Raw genomic sequence first — 17,926 nt, 5'->3', positions numbered from 1 at the left:
CTTACTGCCACAGCCTCGGGACAGTGGTATCTGGGACCTCTCAGCTTCATGGAAACACACATGGATGGATAGGAACAGCCCTGGCGTTTGGGGGGCGGATTCGTGTGCCATGCTTTTGCTGGGATGTAGGCTGTCCTTCCACTCTTCTCACAGTTCCCAGACTCAGGCTTCATGCTTAAATCGTCAGAGGGCAGACAATAAGAGCTGGCATCTCCCAGATCAAAGGGGAAACAGAATATATTTTAAAGTGACAACTTTGTTATCCTGCAACCGGAATAAAGCCAGAATAATAAAATGATACAAATATAACCCACTAAGTGATTCCATACTGCCACCAGAGAGCAAAATTTCTTGCATAATTATGGCAGGGAAACTCTCTTTACAAAGCACTCACAAGAGTATATCTGACTTTTGCACAGTCCTTACGCCTGGAACAGCCTGCCCCTGGGATGGAGACTCTGGGTCCTTGAGGGTTGGGAACTGAGAGGACCCTTTGGTGCACCCTATCTGCAAAGGAGGCTCTTAATAAAGGCTCATTGCCATGAACAATGAAAATGTAGACTGGCACTGCCAGGCCAAGAGAGGGCACCCTTAGAAGACATGGTGACATCATGTCACACGTGGTGGTGGCCACTGTTCTCAAGGTGCCCAAACTGGCTTCAGTGCTGCTCTCTCTTCCTCTGTTTTTCTTTCCAGTTTCTCTGGTAGTTAGTTGTGCTTTCCCCACCTTCTTGTCCACGTCCTATCTGTCAATCTGTATCTAAACCTGTTTCTGCACACTGCACCCCCACAAGCACGCGCGCACACACACACACACGCACACACACACACACACACACACACAATCTGCCCCCCTTCCCCTGTCTCTTGGCGCTGGCCCTTTCATCTTCTCCCTTGGGGATTCGAGATGTCGCTGCAGGAAGTGCTTGTCGGCCGAGGCAGCAGCAGCAGAGCCCTGTGGCTTTGACAAACCTCATTTAATTGGGAGGAAGCCAGGAGAATTTGAAAGAACTGAAACATCCACGAAACTCCTTTTATCAGGCATAATTTAAACTCTGCATGGAAAAACCCCTATATGTATAAAGAAAAGTCAACTTCCCTCCTGCTGTGAGCACTCCTCATCTCCCCCGTTAGCGCAGGCAGGCTCCTGCAAGATTCCATCTTTTCATTTTTCTAAAAGTGTCAAAGTAGATTTGGGCTCTGTGGCTGGGTGAACAGAGAAGGAATACAGATGGGTCCCTCTCCTGTGCCTGTGTATGCACACACAGGCACACACACGTACAATGGAGCCCCTCTGTTGGTGGCTTTGCTTCAGATGACCAGGAAGAATCAAAACCCGAGTTTCTAACAAACACATCCCGTTTGCACAGTGATTGTTTCCTGCTAATTACTCTAAAGGAAAAGCTGGTACCCAGAAAACTCTGAAGGTCCTCATTAGTTCTCAGGACCTAGAATAATAAATCCTGGAGGAGGATTTATTTATATTTATTTATTTATATATGTCTCTCATGGGAGATATGTTGTTAAGTGGAGAGAAGGGGTGTGAATGTGTGTGTGCACACCCCCAGCATGTATATTTGCATGAAGTGGGAGTTAGAAAAGTCCCAATCTCAAGAGGAGAAGGCTAAGAAGGGGGGATCTTGGGGCTCAGACTGGGAAGAGGGTATTGAGATGGGAGTGGGGGGTGGGGATAAAGCTTGGGAGGAGGTACCAAGAAGGGAGTAAGAATTGTTAAGTCGCCTGGAATGTCTCTTAGTCTACCCATATGCCAAGCCGTGTCCCTCCCCTCCTTCCAAATTCCTCTCCGGAGTCACCTCCAGTCTCATCTGTCTTACCGGAGTTATTCTACAGCGGTTCCTCCGAGGACTGCCTTCAGTGCACACATATTCTCTGAACATCTGTAGCTGATTATGCACAGACTTTAGCTGTTTAGATATGATTTGTGCTAATATGTGTACGAGGGTGTCCTGTTTCCTCTTCCTCACCCTCTTTTCCTCCCACTTCATAGGCTCCTTGAGGTCAGGGACAAGCCTCCTTTTTCGCTCAAATGTTATAGCACTTAATATGTTCTCGACACTTAATGGCAACTTAATAAATACTGATGACCGATTTTTCTTACAGGGTTAAGTATGACATTAACCCTGGTTGTATGATTATGGTTATTTTTGGAGATTCTAAATGACTCACTTTAATAATAAAATACCTTGAGAAACCCCAAATTAAAAGCTTTGGACAGATGCAAAATCACATCCCAGATACTGTGGAGCTGTGCCTGCAAATCCTGGAGACATCAGTCAGACCCTGCATCTGAGCCTCTTGGACAGTAGTTCCTGACCACACCCCATCCCAGTTCCCTCCTCTCAGTCAGAGCCCCTACAACCTTCCTTAGCTTTCTTTTCTCTGGCTCAGGACTTCTAAAAACTGTTTTCACTTGATTGGTGGGTGTTTTGAAAGCAATCCCACCTAAGGAGGGTCCCAGGCAAACAGCCAGGGCCGTGGTTGCAGTACCCACAACCTCCGCACAGCCCTTCCTTGCCACATTCTGAGAAACATGAGGAGCGCTCCAGCCACATGACCCCTCAGCAGTTTTCAGATTTGGAGGATGACTTCAGGCCCAGGCAGCAAGGCTGATTTCAGAGTAACTTGTGCTTTCCGTGTGCATCCAGCCTGGGAGGATGCTCCCCGCTCCCCATGCCCCACCCGCACTTCCTTGGGCAGCATCAGATTTCCAATCAAGACAGGCCCAGCTCTCCTCTCCTGATGTATCCATGTCACCTATCATCTTACTCAACGGAAAGAGCAAAGGGGGTTGTTAGAAACTTTGGTTTGGCTTCTCCTGGCAGATGCTAGCGAAAGCAAACTCAAAGGCAACTTTCATCTCTTCTACTTTCTAGGTGTGTGTATAGGGGAAATGTTTGGATGGTTACAAGGAGGCCTGTGTCACCTCAACTCTCAGCTTTTGAGTTTTAGAAAACCACAAACAAAACTTGGGCAAGACTTTGTCCCATCTTGCTTTTCCCAGCTCTAAGCATGTTTCTGGTTGCAAATTCTATGATTCTCCAGTGCTTCAAGAAAACAGACACCAAGACTTATGTGCGTCCATGTATACCCCACCCCCCGCCACCACACACATACACACACACACTCCTTCACTCACCATCTGGAAGCTGGTGCAGCTGAGCCGGCAGGACACTGAAATAATTGTGAACCAGCGCTTCCTGGGCTGAGACACGGTCTCTCGGAAAGCCCTTCAGCATTTGGGAGGCCAGATCTTCCGCTTCGGGAGCCCTGCCTAGCCTGGAAAAGTGAGAGAGACACAGGATTTCTCCAGAGGCCTCATTTCTGAAAAGTCAAGGGGGAAAGAAGAATAGTAAAGAAAAGAAGGTGGCTAGAAAAATTTCAGATAGATAGAGTTTTCCTGGGACTAGTAAAGTTGATGGCAATGGAAAAATAACCCCCACACTGAAACTGTTACCTGTCCTGTGACTAAGATGAAGGCAAAACTTCAGCATTCCATCATTCAGGCCCCAGCCCACCCCCTCCACGATGGCTCTGGGTACCCTGTGTACATAAAAGACCTGAAAATTGTAATTATAGAAACAGAAATATATAATTAAGGATTCTTTCTTTGAGGGATACAGCAGCCCCTTGCAAGCAGAAAAGCCCAGTTGGAAATAGGCTCCAACGGTGGTGAGCACAGAATTCTGGAATGGGAGGAAGGAGAGAAGAGATCCTGGAAGGTGAAACTTGAGTGGGAAAAAAGGCTTGTTTACAGCATTTTTGAAGCTCAGCTCCCAGGGCTTTCTCGAAGAAGCTCTATTGGTTTCCCCTGAGATAGAGCATAAGCAAGAAAGATAATTAAATACCCAAATTACAGTAAGGACAAGTCCTCAAGTTGACCTTATGCTGAATTATAAATTTGGAGTAGAGCAAATCCATTAGTTGAGCAACTACTATGTAGGTGGTTGGATCTGGGAGATACAGGAATGCTCTCTTCTGGCAGCTTAATCCAGTAGAGGAATCAGACACTAATTAAATGGTCATACAGATGCATAAACACAACTGTGAAGAAGGTCCAGATACTTGACTTAGGAGGGGGTCAGGGAAGACTCTCCTGAGGAAGCAGCATTTGGGCTGAGAACTGAGGATCTGGGGCGGGGGAGGGGCAGGTGTTGCAGACCCCCAGCGTGAGACGGAGAAAAGTGATTTTAAAGAAAGAAAGAAAGAAAGGCCAGCTGGTGGGCCTGGGATAAAGAGAAGACGGGCTTGCTATGAAGCCATGGAGAGTGGCAGGGGCTGACCCTGCAAGCCCGGTGGGTCTTCATGCTTCCTATTTACTTACAAAGTCTGAAAGTCTTTGCTAATCTAGTGCCAATCATTCAAGTACACCCATCTCTAGAGGCCACAGACAGGTTTACAAGTGGAAAGCACAAGACAGAAAACTGCTGATTCTGAGAGGCAGTTAGCTGCAGAACTAATGCCTGACTTTCAGAACTAAGTTGCATTGCCATGCAACTCCTCAAATAAACAAAAACAGATGGGCTTTCTTAATGCTGAATGTACACACCAACCTGAAGTCATCAACAGATACCCTTTCCTCCCCAGGTACCATGATGCAGCGATGCTGGAAGCCCTGACCCTGACTTGGAATTTGCCTAATTTTTGCATAAGATTTGCATAAAAACTCAGGTATTTGATTCCCATGACATAAAGCTGTTTCTGCAACCAGAGAACTTTACTCTCAAACTCAAGAGTAATTGCTTCACAGACTTAAGGCAGAGAAGAAATTTTCAAACCCCCAGTCCTTGCAAATTTCCAGGCCAGTTAGGAGAGAAGGGAACCAGAGGTGGAGGCTGGTTTAAGAGATTGTAACCCAAAGGGCTGGCGGATATTTTCTCCATCACGGGTGCCCTGCCCAGGCACAGGTTTTCAGGTCAATGAAATAGGAGTCTGGAGTGGGTAAGCGGGTACAAATCAGTAGGACTCAGTATCAGTCTCAAAGGAGAATCAGGGGAAATCTTCTGAAAAAATTTTTAGCCAGTCCATTTTCACTATAGGATGGTGGAGTTGGATATGTGCTTAAACCAGGGCATCCGTCCTAATGTTAGTTCCCTTTCCATGACAAAACCCTTCTCAAAGCCAAGAGTTTTCTCATGTGATAATCTAGGCCAGTGCTGTCTAACAAAACTTCCGGTGATGATGAACTAAGTAGCTTCAGTCATGTCCAGCTCTTTGTGACTCCATGGACTGTAGCTTGCCAGGCTCCTCTGTCCATGGGATTCTCTAGGCAAGAATACTGGAGTGGGTTGCCATCCTTCTCCAGGGGATCTTCCTGACTCAGAGACCGAACCCACGTCTCTTGTGTCTCCTGCATTGGCAATCAAGTTCTCCTATTGCCAGTGCCACCTGCTCCATGATGATGGAAATAGTCTATTTTTGCCCCATCTCATATGGTAACCACTACTCACATGTACCTAGTGAGCCCTTCAAATGTGGCTAGTGCAACTGAGCAACTCATTTTGTTTTTTTGAATTGAAGTACAACTGATTTACAATTGCACTTGTTTCAGGTGTATAGCATTGTGATTCAGTTTGGGGGGTTTTCTTTTGAAGATTTTACTCCATTCTAGTTTATTACAGGATATTGGATATAATTTCTCATGCTATACAATCAATCTGTAGAGTAACTCAATTTTTTATCTAATTTTAAATAATTTAAATTGAAATAGTCACATGTGGTTAGTGGTTATGGTATGAGATAGCACATCTCTAGACATTACTCCTTACTTTGAGAATCTGAGCAAAGACAGTCTGAGCTAAGGCAGCTGGGCTAAGGCAGAGGTGTTGCGTACGTTCAGAAAAGCCAGAGGGATATTGGGCCAATCCAAGTCCCACTCAGCCTGGAAGGAAGGGCTGGTAGGGTAACTGCGGGGGGCTTGCAGCGATGTTCCTGCCATGTGACGGTTCCAAGAGCAGCAGCATAGAGTAGTAAGATGGTGTGCAGGTTTGGAGCTACCATTATTTTGGAAGCCAGTGGTGAAATGGAAGAAAGCCACAGGACAGCACTAAAGTCCAGATTTCCCTAGCTAGGGGTTGGGGAGCCTGACTATGCTAGCAAGAGAAAGTTTGCGCTTCTTGGATGAAATAATAAACAGCAGTTCCCTGGAACCTGTCTCCAAACAGGAGAGTTTCAGGTGATATAGCGTGTTTGAAAATAAGAGTGGAGCGCGGGGATACCCTGGGGAGAATCGTCCCTCCCAAAAAAAGATCCTTTGCTAGTCCACAGTTCTGTGTTCCGACCTATTTTACTCTTTGTGCTCTGATATTCACTCTCTATGAGGCTTTTTTAAAGCACATGAACAGTAACTATGAAAAAAAAAAATCAAACAAACTTTGGCTGGGTTAAACCCTACCACATTTTCAGGGAAGAACAGCGTTCAAACGTTCAGTTGGGATGTCTTTCCCTTCTCCCCACCTGCGAGAGTGTGTTTTTCTTTGACATTTGAGCTCCTTTCCCCTGTCTCTGATGTTTTCCTCACTGCCCTTTTTGCCTCCTCACTGAAGCAAAAAGAACAGAGCCTTGGCTAATTACTCTCAGATCAAATAATACTGGTTATTGTAATTGGTCATTGTCCGAAAACACTGAGTTCTTCTTAGCCCTGAGGTTGCCTGGCACAGCTTAGTTAGCTAACTATTCCGGGAATGTCTCTATTATCTGTTTTACTTTGCAAAAGAAACTAGGGATTTGTTGAAAGCTGGTAATAAAAGTCTGCCCTGGTCTGAGCTGAGACTGCGTAGAGAGGGCCTGGGAAAGCATGACCTCCATGAATCACGTTGCCCCCCTCTTCCAATAGCCACTCAATGATGTTATTTGGTTTCTCTGTGTCGAAGAATAATAAACCCACGAGGTTTTCTTACAGGCCAACACTCCCTCGTTCTCAGGGCCTCGGGCATGGTTGAGGGGCACAAAACAATTTTAATGACCAAACTCACTGAAAGTAAAATGGCTCATAGAGAAAAACTAACAGACTCACAGGTGGCTGCCTCTTCAAGAGGCATCTTCATGGGGTTTGGGCCCCCAGATCAAGGTGCTCAGGGGCTGAGTGTTCAGTGGACTGAGGCTGAGTGAAATGTCCCTTCAGCCCTGCTGAAAGGTAAGCTTTCCAAGGCGGTTCTTACCTGTTGAAGACATTCTGAAGGCTCTGAGGCTTAGGCAGCGGGAACCATTCTGAAAAACATACACGGACATGTTAAAAGACAAAAACAATCCTAAAATCCTGTTGCCAAAAATACTATTAAAATTCTAAACGCTCCTCTTGGCTTTGGGTAAGACAGAATCCAGTCATCAGATGGGCAAACTAAATGACATTAAAGGCTTGTCTCCCTCTGAAATTTTATGATTCTGTGGATGGTCACTATTCTGGGTTGAATTGTGTCCTTCTCCCAAATTCATATGCCCAAGTCCTAGCCCCAAATACCTCAGAATTGGGCTTTATTTTGACATAGGATTGTTATAGATATAATTAATTAAGATGAGGTCATTAGAGTGGGCTTTAATTCAATATGACCGGGGTCCAAATAAAAAGGGAAGCTTTGGATACAGACATGGACATGTATGGAGGAAGACAAAGACAATATGAAGAGACAGAAGGAGACAGCTATTTACAAGCCAAGAAGAGAGGCCTGAACAAATCCTTTTGTCAGAGCCTCGAAGGAAGGAATCCTGACAACACCTCAGCTTCATATCTAGCCTCCAGAGTGTGAGACAATACATTTCCATGGCTTAAGCCACTCAGTTTGTGGCACTTCGTTATGGCATTCCTAGCAAACTAAACTAATACAGTCACAATACTCGACATCTGGTGTGTGAACACGTGTGAGTGCTGGGAGAACACACAGGTAATCGTGAGAAACTTCCCCACTCTTACCAAGCTTATAATTCATTTGAGAAAACAAAAGTGCTCCCCTCCAAGAAAATTCATGTGACAAGTGAGGCGGCAAAGTCTCAAAGACTCAAAAACGGTAAAAAGGAATGGGACTAATTTTATATGTCACGTACAGTATACTTCACGCACAGAAGTGAATCCTGGCTTGAATAATCCAACATGGATGATAATAAGATTTTTAATTTTCATTGGAGCACTCCTTACTACATTTACATGTGGACGCATGGTTTTCTTTTTTTTTTTTAATATTGACACTCTTTAATCCAAAATGAAATCTGTAAAAGGAGATGATTTTGTATTCATTCAAGAAATACTATTAAATGCTTACTCTGTGTAAAGTGATAAAAGGGGCTGCAATGACACAAGCTGGGGCTGCTTCAATCCTATTTCTGACTCCAAATTGAGAAAAGAGTATTTCAACTCTCATCCACAATTATATCTTTGCTTTATACTTTCCTTGGGTCTGAAATGTAATCATTTTGGTTTTAAAAGTTTTCTTCTTCCAACTCTTATAGGATTGGGATACACCAAGACTGTTTATTCAAAAAAGAATCTAATGTAGCGGGCAAAAAATGGTTTTGATAATACCAACCTATTGGTGTCTGTAAGTGTACAGAAAAGAACCCAGGAAGACCACTCACCTGATTGTGATAATGGTTATGGGGGCTTACCCTATTCACTTCTACGCTTATTTTCTTACATTTATTTTCAAACAAAAATTACATATTACTGTGTAACTTCAAAAGGAAGTTCAATTAAAGATGGACTTTATGGTGTTAAGAGTTGGGGAGTGAAAGGCATGATCAAAGAACATGATTTAAGCTGAGTTTTCAAGATCAGATACAATCAAATGTGAGCCACTTGGGAGATTGAGCTTGACCTCTGTGCACTGCCATGTGTGAAACAGATCACTAGTGGGAAGCTGCAGTATAGCACAGGAACTCGGCTCAGTGCTCTGTGCTGACCTAGAGGGGTGGAGTGGGGGGCTGGGGCTAGGAGGGAGGTCCAAAATGGAGATCTATGCATACAAATAGCTGATTCAGTTCATTGTACAGTGGAGACTTAACACAACATTATAAAGCAAGGATACCTTCCCCACTCAAAGAAAAGTGAGCCACTGTGCTGTCATTTTACAGTCCCAGGTGGGCACTAAGGGAAGTCCTTGTCTAAACTGGTTATTTACTTTCTCTCGGGTGATTGTGCCCAAATTCAAATAACCAGTAAAGATCAGAATACCTGGCATTCATTCAGAACGTTCATTTCCAAACCACTTTCTGCTGCCTATTGATAGTTTTCCCTGGCCAAACAAAATTAAAATATGTCCTCACCAGTCATATCTCAATTTCCAATCAGTGTAGTGAAATCCAGTTCAAAGCTTTCCCATGTTGTATTTATCCCTTAGATGAGCCCTAGGTGCTGGGGTTTGGGTATTTAGTTTTTTAATACAATTGCTGGCTTTAGTATTCTTGTTGAGCATGGGTTTGAAACTGCTGCTTCAGGTTCATGGAGACCTTAAGCAAGACATTTTCACTATGGCCAGCCTGTTTCTGTACCTCAAGTTGGAAGTCATAGTCACCTCACAAGGACAAAGTGATTTGTTGAATTTATGGATATATTAAGATAATGAATGGAATGTGCTGGCCTCAGCATTAAACAAAATAAATCCTCTTGGCTTTTCCTTCTTTCTCTTCCTTTGAAAAGCGATGGGAAATGTAAACTGTATGTAGTTGGGACTCTGACTTGTGTTTTGAATCCACACTAATGCCACAAGATCAAACCAGTCAATTCTAAAGGAGATCGACCCTGAATATTTGTTGGAAGGACTGAGGCTAAAGCTGAAGTTCTAATAATTTGGCCACCTGAGGTGAAGAAGAGCCGACTCATTGGGAAAGACCCTGATGCTGGAAACGACTGAGGGCAGAAAGAGAGGGGGACGACAGAGGATGAGATGGTTGGATAGATCATTGACTCAATGGACATGAATTTGAGCAAACTCCGGGAGATGGTGAAGGACCGGAAGCCTGGCCTGCTGCAGTCCATGAGGTTGCAAAGAGTTGGACACAACTTGGTGACCGAGCAACAACACGCCACTTAACCAGCTGTGTGACTTGAGGGTGTTGCTCACTGGGTCTCAGTTTTCCCATCTGCAGAAAGGAGACAATTAGAGCTCCTACTGCATGGGGTTATTGTGAGAATTAGAACAGTGAGTGTAGTGTAAGTATTTCCTTACCCTTTGCTGCTTTTCTTTCTGCCTCTTTCTCTCATGTGGCATATCACATCTTTCTCTTTCCTCCCAGGTATCTCTGCCTTATTGTTCTCCTTGGAAACCCATAACTTGCTGTTTCAGTCTACTGAAATTCTAATGTGTTCCGAGCTTGAGTTCTTACAAGCCTGGCTTAATTTCTGAGTCTTTGGTGTGGGCCGGAGGTGTGTGCCTTAGCTTTGTGGTGTAGCAACATGAACACAGCCTGGGCTCACACATCTCCTTTCTGCCACTTCTGAGCTCTGGGATTTGGGGGAAATTACTCCACCTCTACAGTTAAGTGACTCAGAAGTTTCTCATCTGTAAAGTTGGAACCCTTTTCCAGTTGCCTGGGAGGATAAGACAAGATTAAGCACTTGGCCTGTAGTAGGTGCTCAATCAACATCAGTCTTATTTCTTTTACTTTTTCTCCTTGGTTCTACCTTTCATTTTGAAGAGACACCTAGTCTCACACAGTGGTCCTCAAGCCAAGCAGCACACTAGCATCACCTGGGAGAGTTTTTAACCAAAAGGAAGCCTCAGCTTCACCCCACAGAGCCTGCGTCAATGAGCCTGGGGAGGCCCACATCGGTCCATTATTGTGTTATGATGATATTTAATGGGGTCTTCCCAGGTGGCGCTAGTGATAAGAACCCACCTGCAATGTGGGAGACATAAGAGACACAGGTTCAATTCCTGGGTTGGAAAGATTCCTTGGAGGAGGGCATGGCAACCCATTCCAGTACTCTTGCCTGGAGAATCCCATGGACAGAGGAGCCTGGTGGTCTACAGTGCATGGGGTCACAAAATGTTGGACACAACTGAAGTGACTTAGCACACACAAATGCACAATGTTTAATGACCTCCAGATGTTTATAGAGTAGCACTAAATGAAGGAGAGGACACTGGTCTAGTAAGGAGGGCAGGGTGGACCACTCACCAGCAACTCCCACACACTTCTCTGAGGCCCATTTCCTTACATGGGCTTGTGAAAATTCAACTAATCAATGGACATAAAAATTACCGAACATCATGTCTGATGCCTACTTCACATGTTTTTCAAGGATGTGAAAAAGGAAGCATTATGAGAGAAAAATCAGCCCCTAAAAAGTAGAGGATGACTTGTAGGAGTGGCCCCAGGAGGCCATGACACAACATTGAACTTAAAGTTCTGTGTCTTGTGTAGACTGGGCTTGACTCTCTCCCCACATCTCTTCTGTAGCTACGTGAGCCCATAAAGAGGGGCTGAGGCGTCCAGGGTCAGCCAGGTTGCTGTTATAAAGGCAAGCCTTGTGCCTGTCTGTGGCCAGCCCTCCACGCTTATGCAGATAATTTGCTGCTGAGTGACCTTGCCTTGCCCCCATTGATTTTTCCCAGTAGTTAAACTGCAAGCGATCAATGAGAGAGTGATCCGCAAACAGTCATTTTCAGTTCAGTTCAGTCGCTCAGTCATGTCCGACTCTGCGACCCCATGAACCGCAGCATGCCAGGCCTCCCTGTCCATCACCAACTCCCGGAGTTTACCCAAGCTCATGTCCATTGAGTTGGTGATGTTATCAAACCATCTCATCCTCTGTCATCCCCTTCTTCTCCTGCCCTCAATCTTTCCCAGCATCAGGGTCTTTTCCAATGAGTCAGCTCTTCACATTAGGTGGCCAAATTATTGGAGTTTCAGCTTCAACATCAATCCTTCCAATGAACACCTGGACTGATTTCCTTTAGGATGGACTGGTTAGATCTCTTTGCAGTCCAAGGGACTCTCAAGAGTCTTCTCCAACACCACCGCTCAAAAGCATCAATTCTTTGGCACTCAGCTTTCTTTATAGTCCAACTCTCATATCCGTACATGACTACTGGAAAACAGTCATTTTATCCAATGCCATTTCAAGACAAGTCTGTTTCTCTGGTTTCAATAACCTCTCAAATCATACATCTGTAGGTAGCTTATTATCCTTTTCCTTCCAAAGATGATGGTAAATCATTAGACCATATTCTTCTCCATCTCCCTGGTGACTCAGAGGTAAAGCCTCTACCTACAATGTGGGAGACCCAGGTTTGATCCCTGGGTCATGAAGATTCCCTGGAGAAGGAAATGGCAACCCACTCTAGTACTCTTGCTTGGAAAATTCCATGGGCTACAATCCATGGGGTCACAAAGAGTCGGACACGGCTGAATGACTTCACTTTCACTTTTCTTTCCTCCATCTCCTCCTTCTGCAGTTCTCTTTAAAGGAGTTCTCCTTTGAGTTCAATTGGAATTTGAGGCAGGAGGAGCAAAGTACATTGCAAGAGGCAAGTTTGAAAGTTGAATATTTTCTTTAAGAAGATAAACAAAATTGACAAACCACTAGCCAGACTCATCAAGAAAAAAAGGGAGAAAAATCAAATCAACAAAATTAGAAATTAAAAAGGAGAGGTTACAACAGACAATGCAGAAATACAAATGATCATAGGAGAATATTATGAGCAACCATATGCTAATAAAATAGACAACCTAGAGGAAATGGATAGATTCTTAGAAAAGTTCAACCTTCTAAGACTGAACCAGGAAGAAACAGAAATTATGAACAAGCCAATTACAAAGTCAAAACTGTGATCAAAAATCTCCCAAAAAACAAAAACCCAGGGCCAGATGGCTTCAGAATTCATAGGGGAATTCTATGAAACATTTTTCTGAAATTCTTCTAAGAAATTGCACAGGAAGAAACACTTCCAAACACATTCTACACCACAATCACCCAGATTCTGGCCACAGTCACCCAGATACCAAAAGCAGGCAAAGACAACAAAAAAGTAAGTTATAGGCCAATATCACTGATAAACATAGATGCAAAAATCCTCAACAAAATTCTAGCAAACAGAATTCAACAACATGTTAAAAAGCTCATACACCATGATCAAGCTGGGTTTATTCCAGGGATGCAAGAATTCTTCAGTATATGCAAATCAATCAATGTGATACAGCATATTAACAAATTGAAAGATAAAAACCATATGATCATCTCAATACATGCAGAAAAAGCCTTCAATAAAATTCAGCACCCAATTATGATTAAAACATTTCAAAAAATGGGCATAGATGGAACCTACCTCAACAGAGTAAAGGCCAGATATGATAAACCCACAGCAAACATTATTCTCAATGGTGAAAAACTAAAAGCATTCCCTCTAAGATCAGGGACAAGACAAGGATGTCCACTCTCACCACTATTATTCAACATAGTTTTGGAAGTCCTAGCTATGACAATTAGAAGAAAAAGAAATAAAAGGAATCCAGATCGGAAAAGAAGTAAACTCTTACTGTTTGCAGATGACATGATACCATACATAGAAAACCCTGAAGAAACTATCATGAAATTACTAGAGCTAATCAGTGAAATCAGCAGTCATGGGATACAAGGTCAATACACAGAAATCACTTGCACACCTATATACTAACAATGAAAAATCAGAAAGAGAAATTAAGGAATCAATCCCATTCACCACTGCAACAACAACAAATATCTAGGAAAAAAATCTACCTAAGGAGAAAAAAGAACTACATACAAAAAATTATAAGACACTGGTGAAAGAAATCAAAGTTGACATAAACTGATGGAGAAATATTCCATGTTCCTGGGTAGGAAGAATCAATATTGTGAAAATGACTATACTACCAAATGCAATCCACAGAGTCAATGTGATTCCTATCAAATTACCAATGGCATTTTTCACAGAACTAGAACAAAAAATTTCACCATTCATATTGAAGCACAAAAGATTCCAAGTAGCCAAAGCAGTCTTGAGAAAGAAGAATGGAGCTGGAGGAATCAACCTTCCTGACTTCAGACTATACTACAAAGCTACAGTCATCAAGACAGTATGGTACTGGCATAAAAACAGAAATACAGACCAATGGAAGAAGACAGAGAACCCAGAGATAAACCCATGCACCTATGGGTACCTTATTTTTGACAAAGGAAGCAAGAATATACATTGGGGCAAAGATACACTTTTCAATAAGTGTGCTGGGAAAACTGGACAGCTACATGCAAAAGAATGAAATTAGAACACTTCTTAATGCCATACTCAAAGATAAACTCAAAATGGATTAAAGACCTAAATGTAAGCCCAGAAACTATAAAACTCATAGAAAACACAAGCGGAACACTCAATGACATAAATCAAAGCAAGATCTTCTATGACCCACCTCCTAGACTAATGAAAATAAAACAAAAATAAATAAGTGGGACCTAATTAAACGTAAAAGCTTTTGCACAGCAAAGGAAACTATAGACAAGGTGAAAATACAACCCTTAGAATGGGAGAAAATAACAGCAAAGGAAACAACTGACAAATAATTAATTTCCAAAATATACAAGCTCATACAATTCAATATCAGTAAAACAAACAATTCAATCAAAAAGTGGGAAAAACACTTAAACAGACTTTTCTCCAAAGAAGACATACAGATGGATAACAAATAAATGAAAAGATGCTTAACATCACTTATTATTAAAGAAATGAAAATCAAAACTATAATGAGATATCACTTCACCCCTGTCAGAATGGCCATCATCAAAAAGTCTACAAACAATAAATGCTAGAGACAGTGGAGAAAAGGGAACACTCTTGCATTGCTGGTGGGAATGTAAATTGATACAGCCACTATGGAAGACAGTGTGGAAATTCCTTGAAAAACTAGGAATAAAACTACCATATTACCCAGCCATCCCACTCCTAGGCATATACCCTGAGGAAACCAAAATTGAAAAAGACACATGTAACTCAATGTTCATTGCAGCACTATTTACAACAGCTAGAACATGGAAGCAACTTGGATGTCCATCAATAGACGAATGGATAAAGAAGCTGTGGTGCATATATATGCAATGGAATATTACTCAACCATAAAAATGAACGCAGTCAGTTGTAATGAGTCAGTTCTAATGAGGTGGACAAACCTAGAGCCTATTATACAGATTGAAGTAAGTCAGAAAGAGAAATATAAATATCGTATACTGATGTATATATATGGAATCTAAGAAGATGGTACTGATGAATTTATTAGCAGGGTAGCAATGGAGAAATAGACAAAGAGAACAGACCTATGGATGGGGGAGGGGGACGAGGGGAAGGGGAGGAGGGAGAGAGTGAGATATAGGGAGAGAGTAACATGGAAACTTACAAACCATATGTAAAATAGATAGCCAATAGGAATTTGTTGTATGATTCAGGGAACTCAAACAGGGGCTCTGTGACAATCTAGAGGGGTGGGATGGGGAGAGAGATGGGAAGGAGGTTCCAGAGGGAGGGGACATGGGTGTACCTATGGCTGATTCTTATTGATGTTTGACAGAAAACAACAAAATTCTGTAAAGTAATTATCCTTCAATTAAAAAGTAAAGTGGCAAATAAATAAAAAAAAGCTGAACATTTTAATTTCCCAACTGAATGGAGTAAAAGTAAAATGAGGGCCCAACTGTTGCTACCACAGTAAAATAATGCATTTTTCATAAACCTTTAAGAAAGCTCATTTCACAAGTGATTCAAGTCAATAGAGGTTTGTTGGTTGGTTGATAAAATATCACCATGACCATTTGGAGCCTTAGCTCAAAGTGAAACATTTTCTAGTTACTATAGTCTTAGCACAATTACCCTACGCTTATCTTACAGCCCGGTCTACTGATCTACACCTCTGGAATTTCCCGAACCCAGTGCATTCTTAAGATACCATATATTTAGATAGTTGATAATGCTGTTAGCCTTATTTTGGTATCTCCAGCAGGAACTTTAAAGTGGCTTTGCAAAAAGTCTGTAGCTCTTCTGTTTCACCCTCAGCCTCAGCCCATATACACACACTCACACCCTCCCAACTGCTCGCCCTCCTTTCTCAGGTGGCTGGCTTAGAAATTGCCTTAGTCTTTTGCTCAAGACGTCTGAGTTTGGCTTTGCATTACCAGGCTCTCAATTCCTGTTTGAGAATCATTGGGATACCAAAAGTCAGTGCTCTCATGCAGGGCGCTACTTGGCACTTCAATTTGCATTGGAGGCTTACCACTATTCTAGAGAGAGAGAGTGAAAGTCGTTCAGTTGTGTCTGACTCTTTGCGACCCATGGACTGTCAGGGGTCATCTGACAGGTTCCTCTGTCCATGGAATTCTCCAGGCCAGAATACTGGAGTGGGTAGCCGTTTCCTTTTCCAGGGGATCGTCTCAACACAGGGATCAGACCCAGGTCTCTAGCATTGGGGGTGGATTCTTTACTGTCTGAGCCACCAGGGAAGCCCTACCCACCATTCTAACCATGCATCAAAACTTTTTGTGGATTCTCTAAGAAAGTATTCCATCCTCAGAAGCCTGTTCCTAAGGTAATGGTCTATATAGCAGAAGGGGAAGCTAGGCTTTGCTCCCGGTGCGTGGATGGAGAGGGTGGAGGTGACAGAAGGTGTCAGGAGTCTCTTCTCTCCTGGAGGCAGTGCTCTGTTTAATGTCTGTCCACCTTCAAAATCGATGTTTGAGCTATAGCTTGATCATGCCATTCAGTGTTTATGGTATTTAATGATTCATCATTTGGCAACATGTATCATTTCCCCTGTAGTCTCTACAAACGTTTACGGGCCCCCACATGCAGCTGTTGTGTTCAGTGCTGGAAATGCACAGACATGGTAGTTGGTGCTCCCCTCTAATTTATGATTTTCATGGGATCATGGTCTTTGCCAGCCCCTCTGGCTCTTCTTTCTCAGCTTTCAAAGAACCCATCCCCTCTACCAGATCCTTCAGTATTGGTTCCCATGAATTCCATTGTAGTCTTTCTCTACACACTCTCCCTTGGGCAACTAAATTCACACCTGGAGTTTTAAATACCACTTTAAGCCGATGACTTCCAATTTTGTATTTCTATATTAGACCTCTATAATCACAGGCTTCTATTTCTTTCTTTCTTTCTTTTTTTTTTTTTGCTATGCTGAGTGGCTTGTGGGAAACTTAGCTCCCCTATCAGGGATAGAACCCGGGCCCTAAGCAGTCAGAACATGGAGTCCTTAACACTGGGTCACCAGGGAGGTCCCCACAGGCTTGTCTTTCTATTATAATAGCTTTTTAGATATCCCCACTTGGTGGTCTCACAGATAGCTTAAACTCAAAATGTTCAAACCTTATACTCATTACGTTCTCCACAATCTGTTCCTTCCCCACTTTATTTCCTGTGCCAGTAAATGGCACTATCCTTCTCTCACCCACTGGATTTCAGTTTCTCTTTCACAGGTCAAATCCAGTCAGCTACAATCTCGCCTTGACTGTACCTCCTTCTTGATTTTTAGATTTGTCCCAACATTCCTCATCCATTGCCACTGCTTTGGTTGAGACTTCCTACTTATCTTCTAGAATCTAGAGCATTGCCATACTGACTACCACCAATTTAATTCTACATATAGCCTTCCAAGCAATTTTTTCTAAAATTTAAATCCTGCCGTATCTCTTCCCTACGAACAACCATCCAATGCCTTCTCTTTGCTTATTAGTCAAATCTAATCCTTAGGATGTTTACAAATAATTTTCCAGTCTGGTTGCTGTCTACCCTTCCAGGTTAATCTCCAGCAATTGTTGTTTTAGTCACTAAGTTGTGTCTGATTCTTGTGACCTCATGAACTGTAGCCCCGCCAGGCTCCTCTGTCCGTGGGATTTCCAAGGTAAGAATACCAGAGTGGGTTGCCATTTCCTTCTCCAGGGGATCTTCCCAACCCAGGGATCAAACCTGTC

At 42.9% G+C, this 17,926-nt stretch overlaps 1 protein-coding gene across 2 annotated transcripts in view; it reads right to left on the bottom strand.

The window, feature by feature from the left end:
• CDK15 (cyclin dependent kinase 15) overlaps window positions 1–17,926 on the bottom strand; it is a 96,398-nt gene that overhangs the window by 13,487 nt on the left and 64,985 nt on the right. For both annotated transcript variants that reach the window (XM_070770226.1, XM_070770232.1), the window contains exons 11-12: window positions 7,179–7,227; window positions 3,158–3,297 (exon numbers count right to left, since the gene is read on the bottom strand). In XM_070770226.1, the coding sequence (XP_070626327.1) occupies window positions 3,158–3,297; window positions 7,179–7,227 (189 nt within the window). The remainder of the gene's footprint in view (window positions 1–3,157; window positions 3,298–7,178; window positions 7,228–17,926) is intronic.

The sequence above is a fragment of the Bos indicus genome, chromosome 2 (assembly GCF_029378745.1).
Source record: "Bos indicus isolate NIAB-ARS_2022 breed Sahiwal x Tharparkar chromosome 2, NIAB-ARS_B.indTharparkar_mat_pri_1.0, whole genome shotgun sequence".
NCBI classification, from domain to species: Eukaryota; Metazoa; Chordata; class Mammalia; order Artiodactyla; family Bovidae; genus Bos; species Bos indicus.
Note: the sequence above shows the minus strand (reverse complement) of the source record. Positions and strands in the feature narration are given on the sequence as shown.